The sequence below is a fragment of the Eubalaena glacialis genome, chromosome 14 (genome assembly GCF_028564815.1).
Source record: "Eubalaena glacialis isolate mEubGla1 chromosome 14, mEubGla1.1.hap2.+ XY, whole genome shotgun sequence".
In the NCBI taxonomy this organism is placed as follows: domain Eukaryota; kingdom Metazoa; phylum Chordata; class Mammalia; order Artiodactyla; family Balaenidae; genus Eubalaena; species Eubalaena glacialis.
The window spans coordinates 86,540,351-86,565,136 of NC_083729.1; the positions used below are offsets into that span (position 1 = coordinate 86,540,351).

Here is a 24,786-nt window from a genome sequence, read left to right on the forward strand (position 1 = left end):
GGTATGCAGCGCTCCCGGGAGCGGTCACGTGGCTCCAATGCGCCTGCGCTCTCTTTTTATGGTGCCTGAGTGGGAGGGACTCGGCCGGAACTAAAGTGCCAGGATGTGTGCACTGTGACGGCCGGGTTTGAGTGTGGCACTCTGGGTCCTTTCTCTGCTCCGGTTCCCCCGAGTGGTGAGCTTCAGGCTGAAAGACATTTCGGAAATTGCCGGTGAGTGGGGAATGAGTGGCCGAAAGTAGTGCATTTTTGCCAGGAGTACATATCTGGGAACCCTAGGCAGATGCGGATTGATTTTCTCCATTCGATTCTGTGTTTACGGGTCACAGTAACCTGAATGGGCCTGCGTCCAGGTACTGTCCCTTGGGCTCCCGAAAAGCCACCGGCCGGCTGGATCCCATTTCCCAGTTTGTGGAATCCTGGGACGCGGCATGTGGAGCCCCGCCTCCTGGAGCTCGAGGGCAGAGCCGCCTCGGCTGGGCACTCTGGCGGGAAAGGGAATTCAAGTATGTTTTAGCATTTTCTGTGCTTCTGCTTTATGCATAACTTCGGCTTTCCACTGGGGTCAGCCTAACTTGAATTGTCGATGGAGATACAAAATTGCCTAATTTAAAAATTGCCGCATTTTAGAAAGTAAATCCTCTGAAGTTGGCGGTTAAAATATTTACCGTTTTACTAAAAGCCGTGGTTTTGCAACCACGTTTTGATCGCCAGCTACCCAGAGCTGCTTGTTCCGCGGTTTTTTGTTTAGTTTTGTTTATTCCAAGAGGCACTTCGGACGCCTGCCTAGAAGGCATTAGGAGTTCAAAGAGACATTTCTTGCCTTCAGAGATGTCGATTTATTGAAAGCGAAATCCTATGTTCTGCATTTTCAGTAGTGCCCCCCCCCCATTTACCATTATGTCTCTTTAGAAAAGGAATTAGTTTTTTTTAAAGAACAGTTACACGCATGGTCATTGTAAAAGAGCAACAACAAACCTATCAGACATTACGGGGGTGTGGGACGTCGGGGAGGGGCGGAAATAGCCCTGGTAGCCAACTCTCCTCTCCCTGGGTATGCTAACGTTTCTGTGATAGCCTTCCAGAGTTTTTCTCTGTTTACACACACATTCACAGACACCTTTTTTTTTTTTAATTAATGGAAATGGGATCATACTTCTCATATGGTGCATTTATTTTCCTGCTTTTGTGTCTTTGCCAGAGAAACTTAATTGTACGGTGAAAGTATAATTGCTTCAAGGTCCAAGAGTTATGTGCCTAATTATTAAGAATAACCTTTATTGAAACTTACAACTTTTGACTCACACATTCTGAAGTATGTAAATGACACTTCATTGATTCAGCAAAAATTAATTGAGTGGCTGCTACATGGCAGTGCTGCTTTAGGTAGATGCTTGGGATACATCTGTGAATAGACAGGGCAAGCCTAAAACAAAAGAAAATTTAAAAATCTTTGTGCTTGTGGAACCAACATGCTGTTGGGTGGGAACAGACAATAAACCACAAACCTAACAAAAAATTAAATTATGTTAGAAGATGTTAAATGCTATGGAAAGAAAATCAAGGAAAGTAAGAGAGATTGGGAGTGCTGACAATTGTAGTGTGGGTCAAAATGTTAAATAATGGAATCAGGGTAGAACTCATTGAGAAGTTGAGATTTAGGCCAGAAATTGAAGGACGTAAGGGAGTTAACTATGTGGATATCAGGGGCATTCCAGGAGAGGGAACAGTCAGTCAAGGGAGTATGCCTGCCTGGCAAGCTCCAGGACCTGCAACGGGGCCAGTGTGTGTAGCAATTGAGCAAGAGTATGGAAGTGAAGTCCTCAAGGCGGGGCTTTAGGACTGGCTCTCGCTCTGATTGAAATGGAGAGGCATTGGAGCTTTTTAGTCTTGTAATAAATAAACTTTTAATTTTGGAGTAACTAGATTTATGGAAACGTTATGAAAATAGTATGGAGTTCCTACATACCCCCACACCAGTTTCCCCTTTTACTAACATTTTACATTAGTATGGTACATTCGTTATAATTGATGACCCAGTATTGATACATTATCAACTAAAGGTCATACTTCATTCAGATTTTCTTAGTTTTTACCTGATGTCCTTTTACTGTTCCAGAATCCCATCCAAGATACCACATTATGTTTAGTTGTCAAATGCTCCTCTTGACTATGACAGTTTGACTATGACTTGCCTTGGTTTTGATGACCTTGACAGTTTCGAGGCAGTCAGGTATTTGAGGAGGTACTGGTCAAGTATTTTGTACAATGTCCTTCAATTGGAGTTTGTCTGATATTTTTCTGTTAGAGAAGTGTTAGGGGTTTTTGGAAGGAAGACATAGAGGTGAAGTGCCATTCTCATTCCATCATATCAAGGATACATGCTATCAACTTTACCTTTATCACAATTGATGTTAATCTTGATCACCTCGATGACTAGTGCTTGTTAGGTTCCTCTAATGTAACGGTATTTTCCCACCTTTCTATACTATACTCTTGTAGCAAGTGTTTAAGCATAGCCCATGCCTCAGGGTTGATAGCTTTACTCCACCTCTTTGAGAGGGGAGTATCTACATAAATTATTTGAAATTCTTCTGTAAGGGAGATTTGTTTCTTCTCTCTCATTAATTAATTTATTCATCTGTTTATATCAGTGTGGACTCATGGTTAGTTTATGTTTTGGATTATAAGCCAATACTTTGTTACTTATTTTGTTGCTCATATTATTTCATCTGTAGCCACTGGGAGCTCTTTCAGTTGGCTTCTGGTCCCTTTGACATACCCCCATCATTTTGATTTTTTGAGTAGTTCCTTTCTAGAACTAGGTGCTCCAGACTCATCATTATATATTCCCTGCTACAGCCCTATAATCAGCCATTTCTCCAAGGAGTCCTGGTTCTTTTTTTTATAGAATGCTATTAGAAACTAAGATCTGGGCACTGGGCATGCTCATCGCTACTGGGATGCCATTGCCTTTAGGTCCTCTCAGCTAACAGAGCTAACCCATGTGTGTATATGTATCTATAATTATTTCTATATCCATCATATCTACATTAAGCTAAACATGAGTTCCAACACTAATCCTCTGTCATTGGATCACGTGGATCATTGTAGCCTTCCTCTCTGGCTTGTGTGTAACCTCCTACTCTGATAATGAGAAACCTGGCTCATTGGAAGGTTTTGAGCAGAGGAGTTGACATTATCTGATTTCGGACTTAATGAGATGATTGCTGCTGTGGAGAAAAGACCTTGGGGAAGTTAGAATAGAAGCAGGAAGGCCAGTTAGGAGGCTCCTGTTGAAATCTAAATGATAAGAGAAAGATTTAACAAAGAGTGAAGCTAAATAAGTTGGGTTAGTACCTAACGCTTAACTTGGGAGGAATGAGTATGGTAGAGAAAATAATTTAGCATTGTCTATTTGATTGGAGGGACGGAGGATTAAGCATCTCTTCTAAAGAAACCTTGATACAAAGGATCTAAACAACCAGCCAAGCAAACTGGATGATTTGAACTAGAAATTGCTCTGCTGTATTGTAATGTTTGAGGTCTGAAGTCTGAATGGCAGTTATGAAATTCTGATGTACTTCTGAATTCTGAGTTGAGTGGACCATGGATCTAACCCATTAACTGATTCAGACATTCATCAACAAACACTGGGTGCCTACTGTCCATCAGATGGTGTGCCAGATGCTGAGAGTAGAAGATGAACAAGACAAAATTCTTGCTCTCAGGGCACTAAGGATATAGTAGTTAAACGCTTCGAAAACTGATACGTAATTAGTTTTGAGAGACTGGTTCGGTTGCTGAGACTTTTTCTGAAGTCAGGCCCTTCTAATGGGACATCTTGCATTGATTCTAGTAGCTTCATTGCTTTGTCCACACCACAGGAAAGACCCGCAGAGCTTGAGTGAGCCAGAATCTGGTGGACACTGAAATACAACACTTGCCCTATTTTGGCATGTTAGGGTATTCTTATTATAGCTTTGTAATAATTTAATGATATTATAATAGTAAAAACTACCATTTATTGAGGGCTTCTATGTGCCAAGTACTGTTTTAGGTGTTTTCAGAGTAATTCATTTGCAAGATAGGTATTGTTTTCTTTCTGTTCTTTGGGGGAAAAAATTGAAACATAAAAATTAAGTAACCTATCCAAAATATACATGTAGTTCATGAACTTAATCCTTCTGCATTCAGTTTAAGTCAGTATAGTAGGCTATAATTGTTTTGTGTCTAAATAAATATGACTTTTAGTTTATAAATGCCATGCATGTTCGTTAAGAATAGTTTAAAAATATAAATAAGCAAAAAAGAACATTCTGCTTTATTTAACAGAAGGGTGTTATGATTTAGTGAAAATGTGCTGGACTAGGTATTAGGAGGTTTGGGTTCCAGACCATATACTCTCTTGAAAGCTGGATGCCCTTCGGTAAATGATTGAACTCTCTGGGATTCATTTTCCTCATAAATAAAGTAAGAGGGTTGTCAGTTCTAATTAGGAGTTTGGATTTCTTCAGTCCCTTCCAGCTCTTTAATTTTTTTTTTTTTGATTCTATAGCAAAGCATTCTTTATATCTGCCCTCGCTGTTGAAGATTTTTTAAATGATAGTAACCTCCATTGCCTAGTTTTGTTGAATCAGCCTAGGGTGTAATTTAACTCTTTGGTGAAAATGGGATATGGTTAGTGTATAATTACTTCCTATGGTTTTCTTGAACTCTCAATGAAACATCTATTATAACTTAATTCTTGTCCTTAGTGTATTAAAACAATCAAGATTTTGCTGTTAAACTTCATCCAGTTTTTCAGTTTGAGCTATCCATTTCTAAGACATACCTGACCCACAGATCTGTTTTCTACTTATCACAGCCCCTAAGGAGAACAGTCACCACACTCATGGCAGGGATTTTGCGCTCAATAGTTCAGAGGCCCCCAGGCAGACTACAAGTAAGTATTTCTTTTCAAGAATTATCTTTTTTTTTTCCTATTCCTTAAGAACTTTTTCTCTCTTTTCTAATTAACAAAACATACAGGCAAGTTAAAATTTTAAGTTTCTTTATATATATATATATATTTTTTAATGTTGAGGGTTAATTTTTTTTGTGGTTTATCTGCTGTTTTATCCCTAAAGATCTGAAATCACAAAAGACCTTTTCCTGGAGAAAATGCTGGTAAAAAATGGCTAGTGTTGATTCCCCATGGCCCACCTTAATCTTTTGAAAGTTTTAGATTTTTTTTTTTGCTTCAGTTATGAAGAGTCCATTTTCAGTAATAGAAAATTAGAAAAATGTAGAAAAGCAGAAAGAAGAGAAACAATTTCCCAGAGACCATTAATGTTTGTACTTTCATGTATTTCCTTCCAGTCTTTCTTCTAGAAATTTCAGTGTTGCAGCCTAATCTATTCATGAGGTCCAGAGTCTAGATAGGACCTGCTGCTGCCTTTAGATAATAATAATGTCAGGTGGTTTACACACTTACCTTAACCTCAGATTAATCCTGGGTGGTAAGTATTATTTTCTTTTTATAGCCGGGGAAACCGACCCTCTGAGAGGATAAGTATCTCATATGTCACAGCTGGTAAGTACAGAGCAGGATTAGAGGCCCAATGTTCCTGGTATGTCAAAGCCCACGTCCTTCACCAGTCTTCCCCTAACCCCCAATTCCCTCCTGCTTATTCTCCCATTGTTTATACCATCTCTGCAGTACAGAGAGGGCATGAAGGGAATGATTATTGCCCACCCAGAGGAGTTTCCTGGTGTGAAGGATTAGCAGTGAATCCTTTTTCTTTGGCAGCCTGAGAGAAACACGACTGGAAGATTGTAGAAAGGGAACAAGAAACAGGAAACAGGAGTTGATGGCATTCTTGGGACTAGAAAGAAAACTGGAAACTCATTTTGGCTTTCTTTTACACTGTATTGCTGAAGCTGAATTATCGTATGTTGTCTAGAGCACACTGACAAACTACAACCTACAAGCCAAATTCAGCCCACCACCTATTTTTGTAAAAGTTTTATTGGAACATAGCCACACCGATTTGTTTACATATTGTCAACAACTGCTTTCGCCCTGCTGTGGCAGAGCTGAGACTTGGCTGCGGAAACTATGTAGCCCCAGAGCTGGAAATATTTACTGTCTGGTTCTTTACAGAAAAATATTGCCAACTGCTGGTCTAGACGTTTATATTTAATGTGCTTTTTCTTTATGTTAGTGGTAAGATGAGATGTATTCATTCAGCTAGGGGGCTGAGATAAATGTTTAATAATTACAGGTTAGGTGAGAACAGATTTTGTCACCTAAAAATTGGTAGGTTATGATTTCTACACTAGATAGAGTTCTAAAAAACAAATGTTTTATGGCATATTTTAGATGTTGACAAAAGGTGTGGAGCCCCTTGTTTGTACAGATTGGATTCGTCACAAATTTACGAAGTCAAGAATTCCAGATAAAGTAAGTTTTTACGTTACTGTTTTTGAAAAACATGTTACTGTTACCGAGTCCAAGCTCGTTCTGCTCACCGCAGGACAGGCCAATAAATCGGGAGATGAGGTGTTGAGGCAAGGAATAGCGACTCTTATTTGGAAAGCCGGCAGACTGAGAAGATGGCGGACTAGTGTACCCAAAAACCATCTTATTGGGGTCTGGATGCCAGTTTCTTGTATAGAACAGACAGGGGGAGGAGGTGAGGAAGTAAAGTAAAAAGGCCATTTGTCTTGCAAAATCTCCTCCCTCGACCTGCATGGGGAAGGGATGTGTTAATTTCTTCTTTTCTGCAGCCATTCACAGGTGGGCAGGGTCAGAATGTCTGTCTGTGAGCTGAACAAAGGCCTTTTAGTTTAACAGGCAGAGGGGCAGGGTTCCTTGTGGCAGGCCATTATCTATGCTTACAGCTATAACAAAAGCAACGAAAAGCAAAGGTTAAAGTAAAAGAAACAGAACCAACATGGAGTCAGAATTCTCTCTTCCCTGTTACATTATGTTTTGAAAGGTACCGATTTTTGTAATATTGAAAACTTTCACGTTAAATTATTTGTGGGTATAGGTAGAAGTGTAGAGTTTAAAACATAGGATTTATGTGGGAGGGATAAATTGGAAGATTGGGGTTGACATATACACACTACTATATATAAAATAGATAACTAATAAGAACCTACTGTATAACGCAGGGAACTCTACTTAATACTCTACAATGGTCTATATGGGAAAAGAATCTAAAAAAAGGGGTGGCTATACGTATATGTATAACTGATTCACTTTGCTGTGCACCTGATATTAACACAACATTGTAAATCAACTGTATTCCAATAAAATTTTTAAAATTAAAAAAAATTAAACATAGTAGGATTTATGTAAATGATTATTAAAAATAAAGATGTGCCACTGACCTTTTAAGTACTGGGTTTTTGTCTCAGAATCTGTTTATTCCTGCTTATGGCTTTTTCCCTTGATATTCTGTGTTTTCATATCACCCTTGTCCTGAGAAAACAGCATTTCTTCCTCCTGCTCAGACTGTCTGTGTGGCTCTTGGTTTTCACTTTCTCTATCAGCCATTGCTAATTTGGATCTTCTTCTCTGCTAGATTTGTGTCTACCTGTCATTCTTTTAGAAAACACTGACTAAGCCCTCAAAAGATTTCTGTTTTGTTTTGATTTCTCCAATTTTTTTGTACTGTGGTAAAATACATGCAACATAAAATTTAACTATTTTTAAGTGTACAGTTCAGTAGTATTAAGTACATTCGTATTGTCGTGTGACCATCACAGCCATCCATCTCCAGAATGCTTCATCTTGCAAAACTGGAACTCTGTACTCATTAAACAGTAACTCCTCATACCTTCTCCCCCAAGTCCCTGGTAACCACCATTCTCCACTGATTTTTTTAAAAGCTAAAATAGTATTACCGTTGACTATTTAGATACCTTTAATATGCTTGATGTTCTTTTATCAGAAATCTCTTTTTTTTCAAGTCATGGTCCACAACTGCATTGTCTTATATGTTTTCATGTTTCTTAGACTGTAAACTTCTGGAAGAAATGATAGATACAAATGTTAGCATTTGTTTAAAATGTGGGGGGAGTGATTTTGATCGCTGGTTGTAGTGAGCATGAAAACTTTTAAACTTCATAGAAATGACTCTGAGATGTTCATCTCCAGCCCTTTGCCTATCTTCTGAACTTCCTCCTATATTCTTCTATAGTTTCTACACCTTGCTGCTTAGATAACCCGTAGGTATTTCAAGTTATCCAAAATTAGACTCATTGTCTTACAAATGAGGTTGTCCTCCAAACAACCAAACTAAAAGAGGGTGCTTGTCCTGTATTAGTGATGTCAGTTAATGCTACCAACCTCTACCTGATTTCCCAGACTAGAAACCTCTGAGTCAATATCAACCCTATCTTCTCCCTCACCCACCACAAATCCATCTATTTTACTATCTAAAGTCCCCAAATCAGTCCCTTTCTGTTACAGCTGCTGTAATTCAGACTCTTAAACCATGGGTCTAAGTGCATCCTGAGTTACCTTGTATCAGTCTCCACCTCCAGTTCATTTGAAAGAGTTTTCTTTCTGAATCTATTTTTGAAATGTCATTTTGCTTCAAACCTCCAATAGCCTTATATCCATTCTGGAAATTTCTAAAGACTCAGCATAGTTAAGCTTAGTTTAACTTTCCCCCTGCATTGCTTTTCCTGTTTTTTTTTACCTTAGTCACACAGAACCACTTACTTTTCCTGAATATTTCATGCTTCTCACATCATTTCTTTAATTCTTCTCTCCTTTTCTTTGGCGCACCTACCCCATTTCTCTAGAAAAATACCCTTCATCCTACCCACCTGGAGGCAAATACTGCTAACTTTTCTGTTAAATATTTTTGAAGATGTGCATACTTTTCTGTTAAATATTTACTTTTTGTTAAAAGTAAATACTTTTACTTTTTTGTTAAATATTTTTGAAGATGTGCATCATCTTGGCTATAATGCTTCTCCAGCTGCTTTCATCGTTTAGCAATGTAATGTGAACCCTCTGTGGATAAGTTAATGATTGAATAATATCCTTTTTGATTAAAGTACCATCCTTTTTTTTGGCCTTCCTCAGTTTGATTCCCCAGAGGTATGACTCTTGACCTAATGTTTTTGACACCTTTATACATATAAGGATAAATAAATAAATAAATAAATAAATAAATATATATATATATATATATACACACACACACACACACACACACACACACACACACATACATACACACACATATATATATAATTGTTAGAATCATATTTAGAATTTAAGGGAGAGACCTTCAAGATGGCGGAGGAGTAAGATGTGAAGATCACCTTCCTCCCCGCAAATACATCAGAAATACATCTACATGTGGAACAACTCCTACAGAACACCTACTGAACGCTGGCAGAAGACCTCAGATTTCCCAAAAGGCAAGAAACTCCCCACGTAACTGGCTGTGTGGCTGACAGGGTCTTCATCCTCCGGCCAGGTGTCAGGCCTGTACCTCTGAGTTGGGAGAGCCAAGTTCAGGACATTGGTCCAACAGAAACCTCCCGGCTCCACGTAATATCAAACGGCGAAAGCTCTCCCAGAGATCTCCATCTCAAACCTAACACCCAGCTCCACTCAACGACCAGCAAGCTCCAGTGCTGGACACCCCATGCCAAAGAACTAGCAAGACAGGAACGCAACCCCACCCATTAGCAGAGAGGCTGCCTAAAATCATAATAAGGCCACAGACACCCCAAAACACACCACCGGACGTGGACGTGCCCACCAGAAAGACAAGATCCAGCCTCATCCACCAGAACACAGGCACTAGTCCCCTCCACCAGGAAGCCTACGCAACACACTGAACCAACCTTAGCCACTGGGGCAGACATCAAAACCGACGGGAACTGTGAACATGCAGCCTGCGAAAAGGAGACCCCAAACACAGTAAGTTAAGCAAAACGAGAAGACAGAGAAACACACAGCAGATGAAGGAGCAAGGTAAAAACCCACCAGACCTAACAAATGAAGAAGAAATAGGCAGTCTACCTGAAAAAGAATTCAGAATAATGATAGTAAAGATGACCCAAAATCTTGGAAATAGAATGGAGAAAATACAAGAAACGTTTAACAAGGACCTAGAAGAACTAAAGAGCAAACAAACAGTGATGAACAACACAATAAATGAAATTAAAAATTCTCTAGAAGGAATCAATAGCAGAATAACTGAGGCAGAAGAACAGATAAGTGACCTGGAAGATAAAATAGTGGAAATAACTACTGCAGAGCAAAATAAAGAAAAAAAAAATGAAAAGAATTGAGGACAGTCTCAGAGACCTCTGGAACAACATTAAACACACCAACATTCGAATTATAGGGGTCCCAGAAGAAGAAGAGAAAAAGAAAGAGACTGAGAAAATATTTGAAGAGATTATAGTTGAAAACTTCCCTAACATGGGAAAGGCAATAGTTAATCAAGTCCAGGAAGCACAGAGAGTCCGATACAGGATAAATCCAAGGAGAAACATGCCAAGACACATATTAATCAAACTATCAGACAAAATAGACTTTAAAATAAAGACTATTATAAGAGACAAAGAAGGACACTACATAATGATCAACAGATCAATCCAAGAAGAAGATATAACAATTGTAAATATTTATGCACTCAACATAGGAGCACCTCAATACATAAGGCAAATACTAACAGCCATAAAAGGGGAAATCGACAGTAAAACAATCATAGTACGGGACTTTAACACCCCACTTTCACCATTGGACAGATCATCCAAAATGAAAATAAATAAGGAAACACAAGCTTTAAATGATACATTAAACAAGATGGACTTAATTGATATTTATGGGACATTCCATCCAAAAACAACAGAATACACTTTCTTCTCAAGTGCTCATGGAACATTCTCCAGGATAGATCATATCTTGGGTCACAAATCAAGCCTTGGTAAATTTAAGAAAATTGAAATTGTATCAGTATCTTTTCCGACCACAAAGCTATGAACTAGATATCAATTACAAGAAAAAATCTAAAAAATACAAACACATGGAGGCTAAACAATACACTACTTAATAACCAAGAGATCACTGAAGAAATTAAAGAGGAAATCAAAAAATACCTAGAAACAAATGATAATGAAAACATGGCCCAAAACCTATGGGATGCAGCAAAAGCAGTTCTAAGAGGGAAGTTTATAGCAATACAATCCTACCTCAAGAAACAAGAAACATCTCAAATAAACAACCTAACCTTACACCTAAAGCAATTAGAGAAAGAAGAACCAGAAAACCCCAAAGTTAGCAGAAGGAAAGAAATCATAAAGATCAGATAAGAAATAAATAAAAAAGAAATGAAGGAAACAGTAGCAAAGATCAGTAAAACTAAAAGCTGGTTCTTTGAGAAGATAAACAAAATTTATAAACCATTAGCCAGACTCATCAAGAAAAAAAGGGAAAAGACTCAAATCAATAGAATTAGAAATGAAAAAGGAGAAGTAACCACTGACACTGCAGAAATACAAAGGATCATGAGAGATTACTACAAGCAACTCTATGCCAATAAAATGGACAACCTGGAAGAAATGGACAGATTCTTAGAAAAGTACAACCTTCCAAGACTGAACCAGGAAGAAATAGAAAATATAAACAGACCAATCACAAGCACTGAATTGAGACTGTGATTAAAAATCTTCCAACAAACAATAGCCCAGGACCAGATGGCTTCACAGGTGAATTCTATCAAACATTCAGAGAAGAGCTAACACCTATCCTTCTCAAACTCTTCCAAAATATAGCAGAGGGAGGAACATTCCTTAACTCATTCTACGAGGCCACCATCACCCTGATACCAAAACCAGACTAAGATGTCACAAAAGAAGAAAACTACAGGCCAGTATCTCTGATGAACATAGACGCAAAAATCCTCAACAAAATACTAGCAAACAGAATCCAACAGCACATTAAAAGGATCATACACCATGATCGAGTGGGGTTTATCCCAGGAATGTGAGGATTCTTCAGTATATGCAAATCAACCAGTGTGATACACCATATTAACAAATTGAAGGATAAAAACCATATGATCATCTCAATAGATGCAGAAAAAGCTTTTGACAAAATTCAACACCCGTTTATGATAAAAACCCTCCAGAAAGTAGGCATAGAGGGAACTTACCTCAACATAATAAAGGCCATTTATGACAAGCCCACAGCCAACATTGTTCTCAGTGGTGAAAAACTGAAACCATTTCCTCTAAGATCAGGAACAACACAAGGTTGTCCACTCTCACCACTATTATTCAACATAGTTTTGGAAGTTTTAGCCACAACAATCAGAGAAGAAAAAGCAATAAAAGGAATCCAAATTGGAAAAGAAGAAGTAAAACTGTAACTGTTTGCAGATGACATGATACTATACATAGAGAAACCTAAAGATGCTACCAGACAACTACTAGAGCTAATCAATGAATTTAGTAGAGTAGCAGGATACAAAATTAGTGCACAGAAATTTCTGGCATTCCTGTACACTAATGATGAAAAATCTGAAAGAGAAATTAAGGAAACACTCCCATTTACCATTGCAACAAAAAGAATAAAATACCTAGGAATAAACCTACCTAAGGAGACAAAAGACCTGTAAGCAGAAAACTATAAGACACTGATGAAAGAAATTAAAGATGATACAAACAGATGGAGAGATATACCATGTTCTTGGATTGGAAGAATCAACATTGTGAAAATTACTGTTCTACTCAATGCAATCTACAGATTCAATGCAATCCCTATCAAATTACCAATGGCATTTTTCACAGAACTAGAACAAAATATTTCACAATTTGTATGGAAACACCAAAGACCCCGAATAGCCAAAGCAATCTTGAGAAAGAAAAATGGAGCTGGAGGAATCAGGCTCCTGGGCCTCAGACTACACTACAAAGCTACAGTAATCAAGACAATATGGTACTGGCACAAAAACAGAAATATAGATCGATGGAACAGGATAGAAAGCCCAGAGATAAACCCACGCACATATGGTCACCTTATTTTTGAGAAAGGAGGCAAGAGTATACAATGGAGAAAAGACAGACTCTTCAATAAGTGGTGCTGGGAAAACTGGACAGCTACATGTAAAAGAATGAAATTAGAACACTCCCTAACACCATACACAAAAATAAACTCAAAATGGATTAAAGGCCTAAATGTAAGGCCAGACACTATAAAACTCTTAGAGGAAAACATAGGCAGAACACTCTATGACATAAATCACAGCAAGATCCTTTTTGACCCAGCTCCTAGAGAAATGGACATAAAAACAAAAGTAAGTGGGACCTAATGAAATTTAAAAGCTTTTGCACAGCAAAGGAAAACATAAACAAGATGAAAAGGCAACCGTCAGAATGGGAGAAAATATTTGCAAACGAAGCAGCTGACAAAGGATTAATTTCTAAAATATACAAGCAGCTCATGCAGCGCAGTATCAAGAAAACAAACAACCCAATCCAAAAATGGGCAGAAGACCTAAGTAGACATTTCTCCAAAGAAGATATACAGATTGCCAACAAACACATGAAAGGTTGCTCAACATCGCTAATCATTAGAGAAATGCAAATCAAAACTACAATGAGGTATCACCTCACACCAGTCAGAATGGCCATCATCAAAAAATCTACAAACAATAAATGCTGAAGAGGGTGTGGAGAAAAGGGAACCATCTTGTGCTGTTGGTGGGAATGTAAATTGATACAGCCACTATGGAGAACAGTATGGAGGTTCCTTAAAAAACTAAAAATAGAACTACCATATGACCCAGCAATCCCACTACTGGGCCTATACCCTGAGAAAACCATAATTCAAAAAGAGTCATGTCCTGCAATGTTCTTTGCAGCACTATTTACAATAGCCAGGACATGGATGCAACCTAAGTGTCCATCGATACGTGAATGGATAAAGAAGATGTGGCACATACATACAATGGAATATTACTCAGCCATAAAAAGAAACGAAATTGAGTTATTTGTAGCGAGGTGGATGGACCTAGAGACTGTCATACAGAGTGAAGTAAGTCAGAAAGAGAAAAACAAATACCGTATGCTAACACATATATATGGAATCTAAAAAAAAAAGTTTTGAAGAACCTAGGGGCAGGACAGGAATAACTACACAGACGTAGAGAATGGACTTGAGGACGTGGGGAGGGGGAAGGGTAAGCTGAGATAAAGTCAGTGGCATGGACATATATACACTACCAAATGTAAAACAGATAGCTACTGGGAAGCAGCTGCATAGCACAGGGAGATCAGCTCGGTGGTTTGTGACCACCTAGAGGGGTGGGTTAGGGAGGATGGGAGGGAAATGCAAGAGGGAGGAGATATGGGGATATATGTATATGTATAGCTGATTCACTTTCTTATAAAGCAGAAACTAACACACCATTGTAAAGGAATTATAGTCCAATAAAGATGTTAAAAACAGTAAAAAATAGAATTTAGGATCATATTCTTAGGATCAGTAGTTACAGAATACATCATATATATACACTCATCATGGTGTAGATGAAACAAATACAAGATCCTGTTACACAATGGTGGAAATTTGTTTTTTTTGCTCAAGAATATATTATGACCATCCTTCAATGTTAGTACTTACAAAGATAGTAAACCTTATTTGTTTTAATGGTAGCATTATAGCCAGTAGGATTCATCATAATTTATTTGCATCATCTTATTTAGTTATATTATTTTTAGTTTTATTTAGAATGTATGCATCATAATTTATTTAGCTATTCTCTTGAGGAATATAGATGTGGCCTTTAAAATTTTCAGTATTACAAATAGTGTTATACATACATCCTTATTCAGGGTTGCAGCCAATACATACTTTTTTAATACTCATGTGTTATTGTCATTGTAAGTTTTTGTTTGTCCCCCTCCTTGAATGGGGGAGGGGATGCAGCCCAAGGCCCAGCTCATATAATGCAATATATTCTCTTGACATTTGAACTCTTTAGTGTCATCTGGTTGCTCCTGCTTTTCTCTCAATAAAAGCAATACAAAACAAAACCTTGCCTGTGTGGTATTTTTCTTAGTGTATGAAATTCTTAGACTCCATCTATCTGAGTAATCAGACTGGTAGAAATGTTCAATTTGAGGGTGAGGATTACAGAACTATTAGGGATGAAATCATTATGTAGTTGTTTGAAGTTTTTTTAAGGAAAAAAACATAAAGGAGGTACATAGAAGCTGTGTAAATTGAAAATTTACCGTTTATAATTCTTCCTTTCTAGGTTTTCCAGCCTTCACCTGAAGATCATGAAAAATATGGTGGGGATCCACAGCAACCTCATAAACTGCATATTGTTACCAGAATAAAAAGTACAAAAAGACGTCCATATTGGGAGAAAGATATAATAAAGATGCTTGGGTTACAAAAAGTATGTAACTATTTTAGTCATCTTTAGTGTTGTTTAAATTTGCTTTATATTTTCCACTTTTAAAACTTTAAGGTGTATGTTTAATATTTCTTTTGTTTAAATGTATTATTTCATGTAATATATTTGGAAGTTTGATTTAGACAGAATGAGCCTACACCTTAACCTTTTCCTGTAACATGGGACCATCTGTGCTTTTGAAATTGATCCATAACATTGTTTCCTTTGTTTGTAGGCACATACTCCTCAAGTTCACAAGAATATCCCTTCAGTGAATGCAAAACTGAAAGTGGTTAAACATTTGATAAGGTTTGTTGTTTGTTATTCCAGCAGTTTCTTAAAATGTGTTACCTAGTATAACTCTAAAAGCATTCTCTTATGTCACAGAATCAAGCCCCTGAAGCTGCCACAAGGTCTCCCAACAGAGGAGGACATGTCCAACACATGCCTCAAGAGCACTGGAGAGCTGGTGGTGGGGTGGCTTCAGAACCCCACAGACCAGGAAGTGAATAAGTCCTGATGGCCTCGCAGCTTCAGAGTAAAAAGTGCAAGTCATTTCTATTTAAAGATGGTGAGAAAGTGTTCTCATTAAAATATGTTTTAAATTCTAGTCATTTTCACTGGCTAAGCATGGTGTGATTCTTCCTTAGTGTAGGCTTGGAGGTTTTAGTGCTATTAATTGGTTTAATTCTGTCCCCTTTCCCTCCAGTAGTTTCACTGGAAAATGGGTAAGAATGGCAGTGTTTGAACATTTGGGTTCAGATGTCACCTTAGCAGTCGTCGTTAACTTTTTTTAAAAATTGTTTTCTCGTTTAATTGAATTCTATGAGTGGCCCTTTGAGTAGAGGGTGTGCATGTGTTGGAGAATCCAGAGCTGACCAGAATGTGGTCCCTGCCCTAAAGGAGCTTAGTCTGTTCCCCTGGAGAACAGAGATTCAGCCAGAAGCATCAGACACTGGGTGCAGCTGGACCGGCTGCTCTGTGCTGTGGTGTCTATAAATACGTATGTAGACTTGGCTTCATTTTATCCTTAAATTTAATACCCAAAATAGTATCTGTTTTCTAATTATAAATCTCATTTGGCCTAAACTTTATTGATGTTCCTTGAATTCCTAGAAACCTCTGCCAACAGTTGAGGTTGCTATTTAAAAGAAAAAAGAGAAGGGAAAAATCATTTAGGGAAAGTTGTTTTATTTCCTTTTATTCTATTTCAGATACCTGGAGGGGTGGGGAGAAGTAAGAATTTTAAGAGAGGTTCAATACTGGGAAATTCTGTGGCAGCTAACTAAAGATGATGCTGAGGACTCAGAATTCTAGTTGCCCTTTATTTTCCTTGTCTTGTAAAATTTGGCTCAGGCAGCAGTGACATTGGCATACTCACTGCTTGTGGTCCCAGTATCTGTCCTGTCATAGAGTTTTGGCATCAAGTAGAAGTGCTGTGTGAAGTGAAGCCAGATATCATTAATTAATAAGCTTCAAGGCAATCACACTTTCAATTCCATTCCAATTATTGAATATCCAGTATATGTACAGCCTGGAGAGGATATAAAGCAGAAGGACACTAACTTCGAAGGGCTGGGTCTAACTGGAGAGAGGCCTGTATGCCTCAACAGAAGCTGTCCTTGCTGGAGTTGGATTGAGGCCAGCTGTATAAATAGTGATAAAAGCAGCCCCTGCTAATGTTTTGCTGCCTCTTTTACTAGGCTAATATTAATGTTTAAAACGGGGAAAAGACCATTGGTTAATTTTTACCCAAAGAGTCTAATAAAGTTTTGGTAAGTAATTTTAATCTCTGCTGCTCATGACTATTGGAAAATATCTGAATGATGAGTTGGATATTTAGAAATGAAATTGCCCAGAAGAGGGGAGATGAGCATAGGCTAGAGCGTTTGTTTTCTGTTGTCGCGTAACATATTACCACAGTCTCAGCCGCTTAGAACCACACGTGCTCATCACCCTGCTGTTGCTCCGGGTCAGGACTCTGGGCACAGCTTAGCTCGCTGATCTGCTTAGGGTCTCACAAGGCTTCACAAAAGACATCAGCCGAAGCTGGGTTCTCCTCAGACCCTTGACAGGGCAGGTATCTGCTTACAAGCCCTCCCAGGTTGTTGGCAGAAGTCATTTCCTTGTGGTTATAAAATTCATGGCAAGTTGCTTCTTCAAAACCAACACTGGAGTGAGAGACTTTAGCAAGATGGGTGCTACCCTCTTAGGTAATCATATAAATGCAGTGGCCTAGATTCCATCTCCTTGGTTGCATTCCATTGGCTGGAAGCAAGTCACAGGTCCAGCCCACACTCAAGGAAGAGGGAAATTCCACAAAGGTGTGACCACCAGGGGCCAGGATCAGGGAGGCCTCCATAAAGTCGACCTGCCAAGCCCGGTCAGTCCATCCTTAAGTTGGACCCAGGGGATTCCCCAGAATGGTACTCCTTTACCTCCCATCATTTCAAACCTTACAAGGACTTCTTCTGTCCTGTCTTTGTGTCTCAGAGAATTGCTTTATTTCAGAAGGTTTTTCTGGCCACTCCTTGGTGACCATTGGCCTTTGGTCAGGCTCAGGGGAGACAAAAAGTTACCCAAGCACTATTTTTAAGGGCCATTCCAGTTCTCAAGGTCTTCTCAATCTAAATGGTGCCTCTTTCAGGCCAAACACGTGTTTTCTTCATCTTGTTAACAATACTAACTAGTATGCTTATCATTCTAACTGTCACAGTTTCACCAAGGACAATTTGGAATTGCACTGGCCATTTTAGGGAGCTTTTGATACGAGCAAGATTGTGTGTTTGGGAGGTACTTTGGAACAAAAAAGAACAAAAAGTGAAGAAACCTCCATGAAGACATTATTTGTCTTGTTTTTCTTTAAAAAAAAAAAAAAAAGACCATTTTATTTAATATGGAGGATATTTAATATCCTCTCCTTCCTTTCTATACTTTGAGGAGTATTAAGTACTGGCTTTTTGATCACACAGCTTGATAAAAATATCAAGGGTCCAAGTTACTGTCTAAACCATCTGTCGCTCTCTTTTTATGTATATGTGTCAAAATCTGTTTTATACATTTAAACTTTTCTCATCTTTAAGACCTTGTTAAACAATTAATTAATTAAAACTGGAAGTCTGGACAGTTTCTAAATAAGAAACTGATACAAAACATTAGTCACTAAATAAAATTTTTACCCTTATTTCTCAGAATGGCAATCCATTAACAAACGATGAAAATGCCTTTGAATAATATTATTTATGTTTCTTTTTCCCTCAAAATTATTAAAATGATATGAAATGAGTGCTCATGGAGAAAAAAATAGCCAAACAATTCATTTTCTGTTCTCTAATTTTCTTTATTTTCTGGAGAAAAGAAAAATAGTTGATCACTTTAGTTAAAGAGAATATAAACAGTTAATTATACCAGGCACAGTAATTACAGAGAAATACAAATATGTATTTGACATAATGGTTATGATTTTCTGCTTATTAACATGGTAAATTTAGTGATATGTACATTTTTTATTTAATATACTGATAAATTATGTTTTAAATCTATAGGTATTCAATATAAGCTTTAAATGCCTTAAATATATTTACACATGCCTAAATACTTGCATATAAAGGTATATTAGTAATTACTACAATCTGTGCATGAATAATGTAAAATAAAAGTAAAAATAGAATTTGGGTAAAGTAAGGTATTTTTCATCAAATTATTTCCTATTTTGGGGTACTTATCACATATCTTGTCTTCTATAAAAACTATTCTTGATTTTGCCTTTCCCAAAATCATACCTAGATTCAAAATAATAAAATTGTTAGGATGAATTTTATGCCTACACTATCTGTAGATTTTCTAAAGTGGCCATTAGATGGCATAAATAAAGATTTGCTGTTAACCACATAAAAGTAAGGGCAATAGGAATGATTAAGTTTGTCCAAAGGGTCTCCAAATTTCAATTCTATTGCGAGAATTTTTGTCTACCAAGCTTATTTTCTTTTAATTAATTAATTTATACTTTGGCTGCATTGGGTCTTCGTTGCTGCACGCGGGCTTTCTCCAGGTGCGGCGAGCAGGGGCTTCTCTTCGTTGTGGTGCGTGGGCTTCTCATTGCGGTGGCTTCTCTTGTTGCGGAGCACGGGCTCTAGGCGCACGGGCTTCAGTAATTGTGGCACACGGGCTCAGTCGTTGTGGGTCGCGGGCTCTAGGGCGCAGGCTCAGTAGTTGTGGCGCACGGGCTTAGTTGCTCCGTGGCATGTGGGATCTTCCCGGACCAGGGCTCGAACTGTCCCCTGCATTGGCAGACGGATTCTTAACCACTGCGGCCACCAGGGAAGTCCCTGTCCTCTGCAATTTAAGTAATGGTTTTCAAAGTGATGTGGATTATGAAGCTTTGCCCAAGTTGTGAGACTACAAATGAACATTTATTTGACACCCATCGTCCATTAGGTTGCTGTGGACATTGTATCACTTGATCTTCCCAACAACCTTGTGAGGGAGGTATTATCCTTTATTTTAGAGACGAGGACACTGAGACTCAGAGAAGTTAAGCAACTTGTCAAAGATGGCACAGGTAGGATGTGGCAAAGCTGGGATTTGACCCCGGACTGTGAGATTCCAAAATCCATGCTCTTCTACAACATCAGAGGTACTAGCACCATGGACCCATGACCCAGCGGAGTGATTACTGTAACAGGTTCAAATCAATTAATTTGCACACAAAACATTGTCTGTGGCCTGAATAAATAATTCCAGTCATAGATATTTACCAGTCATTCAGGTAGATGCTGTTGTAATTTTTAAATACAGATGAATATGAATCAACTGAATCCACAGTGGCTTTTTGTCACTTTATATCTTCTCCATCGATAACAATGGTAGCTAACATGCATTGAGCTTGCACAGTAAGCCTGGTAGAATAGTAGTAAGGAGTACAGCCTGGGTCTGAACCCAGGTTGGTTGCACTCTAAAGCCTAGCTCTTTTTTAAAAATTTTATTTTATTGAAGTATAGTTGATTTACAATGTGTTAATTTCTGCTGTACAGCAAAGGGATTCAGTTATACATATATATATATTCTTTTCCATTATGGTTTATCACAGGATACTGAATATAGTTCCCTGTGCTCTACAGTAGGACCTTGTTGTTTATCCATCATATATATAAAAGCTTACATCTGCTAACTCCAACCATCCCTCCCCCAGCACCTTCCCCCCTTGGCAACCACCAGTCTGTTCTCTATGTCTGTGAGTCTGTTTCTGTTTCATAGATAAGTTCATTTGTGTCATATTTTATTTATTTATTTACTTACTTACTTATTTTGGTGGCTTGCAGCATCTTAGTTCCCCAAGCAGGGATTGGACCCCCACGTTCGGCAGTGAAAGCACAGAGTTCTAACCCCTGGACCACCAGGGAATTCCCTGTGTCACATTTTAGACTCCACATATAAGTGAGTCTTTCACTTTCTGACTTACTTCACTTAGTATGATAATCTCTAGGTCCATCCATGTTGCTGCAAATGGCTTTATTTCATTCTTTTTTATGGCTGAGTAGTATTCCATTGTATACATGTACCACAGCTTCTTTATCCATTCATCTGTCAGTGGACATTGAGGTTGTTTCCATGTCTTGGCTATTGCAAATAGTGCTGCAAGTGAACATTGGGGTGCATGTATCTTTTTGAATTTTAGTTTTCTCTGGCTATATGCCCAGGAGTGGGATTGCTGGATGTTATGGCAATTTTATTTTTAGTTTTTTGAGGAACCTCCATACTGTTTTCCATAGTGGCTGCACCAATTTACATTCCCTAAAACCTAATTCTTAATGACTACAATCTACTGACCCAATGGATGGTTAAGTACAAGTACTATCATATGAGGATCTTAGTAATTTTTGACATTTGAAAGTAATTTACTTAGTGATTCTCCATCTCTTCCTAGGGATGCCAAAAATGACTATGCATGTGAGTTGTATTGATATTGCCAGGAGGGGCTTGAGGGGACCTTGTCACCTGCTATAATCTCCATCAGTCTCCAGGCTTCCCAAAATAAAAATACAATCTATATGCAAGCAATGTCCTTGCTGTACAAATGGAACTCTATGACCAGACCCCTGACCTCCTGCCCCTTCCAATCAGTTATCTGCCTCTCAGAATTTACAATATAGCAATTGTCTGGTAGCCTCTGGTGAGTCATGATACATTTGGGGTTCCTGGCACTAGAGGTGAGGGCTCTAGTCACTCCTCACATCTAAATGGGCTCAGCAACAGACCTTAAGCCAAGATGTATGCCGGTTCCAGACAGACAACTTGCTTCCGTCAGTCTTACCAAAAGCGGGGTATGGCAGGAAGATAGATCCCTGGCCTGGAAGTCTAGAGACCTGGCTCGCAGTCTCAGATCTGCCACTAACCAGCTGAGGGTAACCACCAGTGCAGACATCATTTTCCCACTTATAGAGTCAAAAAGTTGGATGAGAGCAGATGATCGCTGAGGTCTCCTCTGGCTCCAACCATCTACTGGAGTTGGTGAGTCAAGTGCATCCTGATCCAGAAGAGGGAATAAATATGGGAGGTTGAGTGGAGAGGTGTGGAAACTTGCACTGCGTTTCTGTTCTCATCAAAACCACAAGGGAGGGACTTCCCTGGTGGCACAGTGGTTAAGAATCTGCCTGCCAATGCAAGGGACACTGGTTCGATCCCTGGTCTAGGAAGATCCTACATGCCGCGGAGCAACTAGGCCCACGCACCACAACTACTGAGCCTGCGCTCTAGAGCCCACGAGCCACAGCTACTGAGCCCGTGTGCTGCAACTACTGAAGCCTGCACGCCTAGAGCCTGTGCTCCGCAATGAGAAGCCCGCGCCGTTACAAAGAGTAGCCCCCGCTCACCGCAACTAGAGAAAGCCCTCACGCAGCAATGAAGACCCCAAAATAAATAAAATAAATAAAATTTTAAAAAAAAACCCACAAGTGCCATGCAAGTCATCCTGTGTTTAGGGTGGCTTTCAAATTGAATTTTCTCTGGTTTTCCTCTCTATCTTGCAAGTGGTGAAGAGTAGAAGACCTTTATCATATGTAAACCCAGGTCTTAAATTTAAGACCCCGTTCATCAACCATTTTCGTATTGACAAGGACAATAAAGAAAGAGGTGTCATTTGCTTGCTTGCTTGTTAGTCTCAGCCATGATTACAGATTTCCCTGTCAGGCTGGGTGACTCATGGCAGATATGAGTGCTGCCAATGAAATTTTTAAACTTTGCATGTGTCAAGAATGGCCTCAAAATTTCCCCAAATAATGTAAATGGCTGGCAAATATAGTAAATTGAAAAATCAAGCTTCTTTTTTTTTAAAATCGTAATTGTCAGGAGACTCTCCGATCCAGGTTCCAGTTGCTGTCACTCATAGTTTGGGGCCCAGTGGGGGCCACAGTCGGGGGACGCATTATTGTGGCACAGTGCCTGTCACTGTGATGTCCAGGTCTGAGACAAGAGTCAAAGGCCTCTGGCAAGTCCACTACATTTTCCAGTTTTCTTTCTGCTGCCTTTCTATTTCCTAACCCCAGTGTCCTCCTCCCCCTTAGGCTGATCTGATAACAGAGTTGTAGTCATTGATGACAGAGACTTAAAGTCATATCCTTTTCAGGTACAATTTAATTAATTAATTAATTAATTATTTTTGGCTGCGTTGGGTCTTCATTGCTGCACTCAACTGCTGGGAGCAGGGGCTACTCTTTGTTGTGGTGCACGGGCTTCTCATTGCAGTGGCTTCTCACCTCCTTCCCAGAACTAGTCTGTGGTTATAGACACGGGGTTGCCTCCACCATGTTGCCATGTGTGAAGGCTGGCCACAGCTCTCCATTCTCAAGAACAGCCAAGGATGATTTTCAGGGGTAACTCCTTTAACTTCTCTGAGCCTTAGTTGGGCTCATCTGTAAAATGAGGCCATGATAATGATGCCCTATGACTTTGTTTTGAAGATAAAAATAAATGACATATGTGAAAGCATGTTATAAACTGCTGTGCTTCCTACAGATGCCAGTTATTATGATGGGGTTGCCCTCAGATCCTGATGGGTTAGCTGGTTGTTGCTTTGTTCATTTATTTATCCTTGGGGCTTCAGGAAAAATAATGAAGAGTTGACTTACAGGATAGGCAGTAACAAGTAAAACCTCATTTCCTCCAGGAAGGAAATATGGCAGTTCAAGCAAGGGCTATTGCTGCGACTCTGTAGCCTGCCTGGTGGGACAGGAGAAGAACAATATCAGAAATAGCCGCACACAGCCCAGGCATCTACTGCATGGCCTATAGAATGAAGGGGCTGCCCGAGATTGCATGGCAAGGCACTTTGGTAACAATGGCTGGGGGAAGGGAGCCCTTCCACAACATTTCACTAAAAAGTTCAATTTAACCTCAAGATATTTTAATGCCTGGCTTGAACTGCTGTATGCTTTTATTGTTTGGGGTTTAATCTACTATACAGTAGGTAAAATGCCATATCCTGCTGAAGACACCACTTACAGGGTTGTCCAGGGTCAAATATGTGACCAGCATTTCAGAAAAGAAGATATACAAATGGTCAAAAAGCTCATGAGGGGCTTCCCTGGTGGCGCAGTGGTTGAGAATCTGCCTGCTAATGCAGGGGACACGGGTTCGGGCCCTGGTCTGGGAAGATCCCACATGCCACGGAACAACTAGGCCCGTGAGCCACAATTACTGAGCCTGCGCATCTGGAGCCTGTGCTCCGCAACAAGAGAGGCCGTGATAGTGAAGAGGCCCGCGCACCGCGATGAAGAGTGGCCCTCGCACAGAAACGAAGACCCAACACAGCCAAGAATAAAATATTTTAAAAATAAATAAATAAATAAAAAATAAAATAAAATAAAATAAAAAAGCTCATGAAAAGGTGCTCAACATCATTAGACATCAAGGAAATACAAATTAAAACCACAATGAGATAGCATTTCATACTCTCTTAAAAGACTAAAATCAAAGACTGGCTATGGCAAATGTTGGTGAGAATATAAAGCAGATAGAACTCCTGTACATTTCTGGTTGGACTGTAAAATGGTATAACTGCTTTGGAGAGTTATTTAGCAGTTTCTTATGAAATTAAACATACATCTACCCTATGACCCAGCCGTTCCATTTTGGGGCATTTATCCAAGAGAAGTGAAAACAAATGTCTCCCAAAGACTTGTACAAGAATGTTCATAGTAGTTTGATTCATAATAGGCCAATACTGGAAACACTCCAAAAATTCATCAGCAGGGGAATGGATTAACAATTGTGGTATAGCCATATTATGGAGTAATACTCAGATTAACAAACAAATCAGAGAAGAACTCCCATCCCTAGGTTGGGTCAGGTGCCCACAT

At 39.1% G+C, this 24,786-nt stretch overlaps 1 protein-coding gene across 3 annotated transcripts; it reads left to right on the forward strand.

Moving 5' to 3' along the window:
- Positions 1 to 96: 96 nt before the first annotated feature.
- Positions 97 to 16,040, forward strand: MRPL30 (mitochondrial ribosomal protein L30). Of its 3 annotated transcripts, none has more exons than XM_061211040.1 (6): positions 103 to 212; positions 4,867 to 4,944; positions 6,364 to 6,444; positions 15,287 to 15,433; positions 15,666 to 15,739; positions 15,818 to 16,040. In XM_061211040.1, exons 2-6 carry the CDS (start codon positions 4,894 to 4,896, stop codon positions 15,948 to 15,950), a joined length of 486 nt encoding a protein of 161 aa, XP_061067023.1. In that variant the 5' UTR covers positions 103 to 212; positions 4,867 to 4,893; the 3' UTR covers positions 15,951 to 16,040. The 3 variants fall into 3 exon arrangements, with proteins under 3 accessions (XP_061067025.1, XP_061067023.1, XP_061067024.1); XM_061211041.1 differs by lacking the exon at positions 103 to 212 and adding an exon at positions 5,525 to 5,574 and having other exon boundaries at positions 4,866 to 4,944; XM_061211042.1 differs by lacking the exon at positions 6,364 to 6,444 and having other exon boundaries at positions 97 to 212.
- The last annotated feature ends 8,746 nt before the right edge of the window (positions 16,041 to 24,786 follow it).

Bases quoted from the DNA above. Each gene is read 5' to 3' on its own strand.
- MRPL30 (XM_061211040.1), top strand. From the start codon at position 4,894: ATGGCAGGGATTTTGCGCTCAATAGTTCAGAGGCCCCCAGGCAGACTA. The intron at 6,445-15,286 runs GTAAGTTTTTAC...CTTCCTTTCTAG, and splicing joins AGTCAAGAATTCCAGATAAA to GTTTTCCAGCCTTCACCTGA. The intron at 15,434-15,665 runs GTATGTAACTAT...CTTTGTTTGTAG, and splicing joins AGATGCTTGGGTTACAAAAA to GCACATACTCCTCAAGTTCA.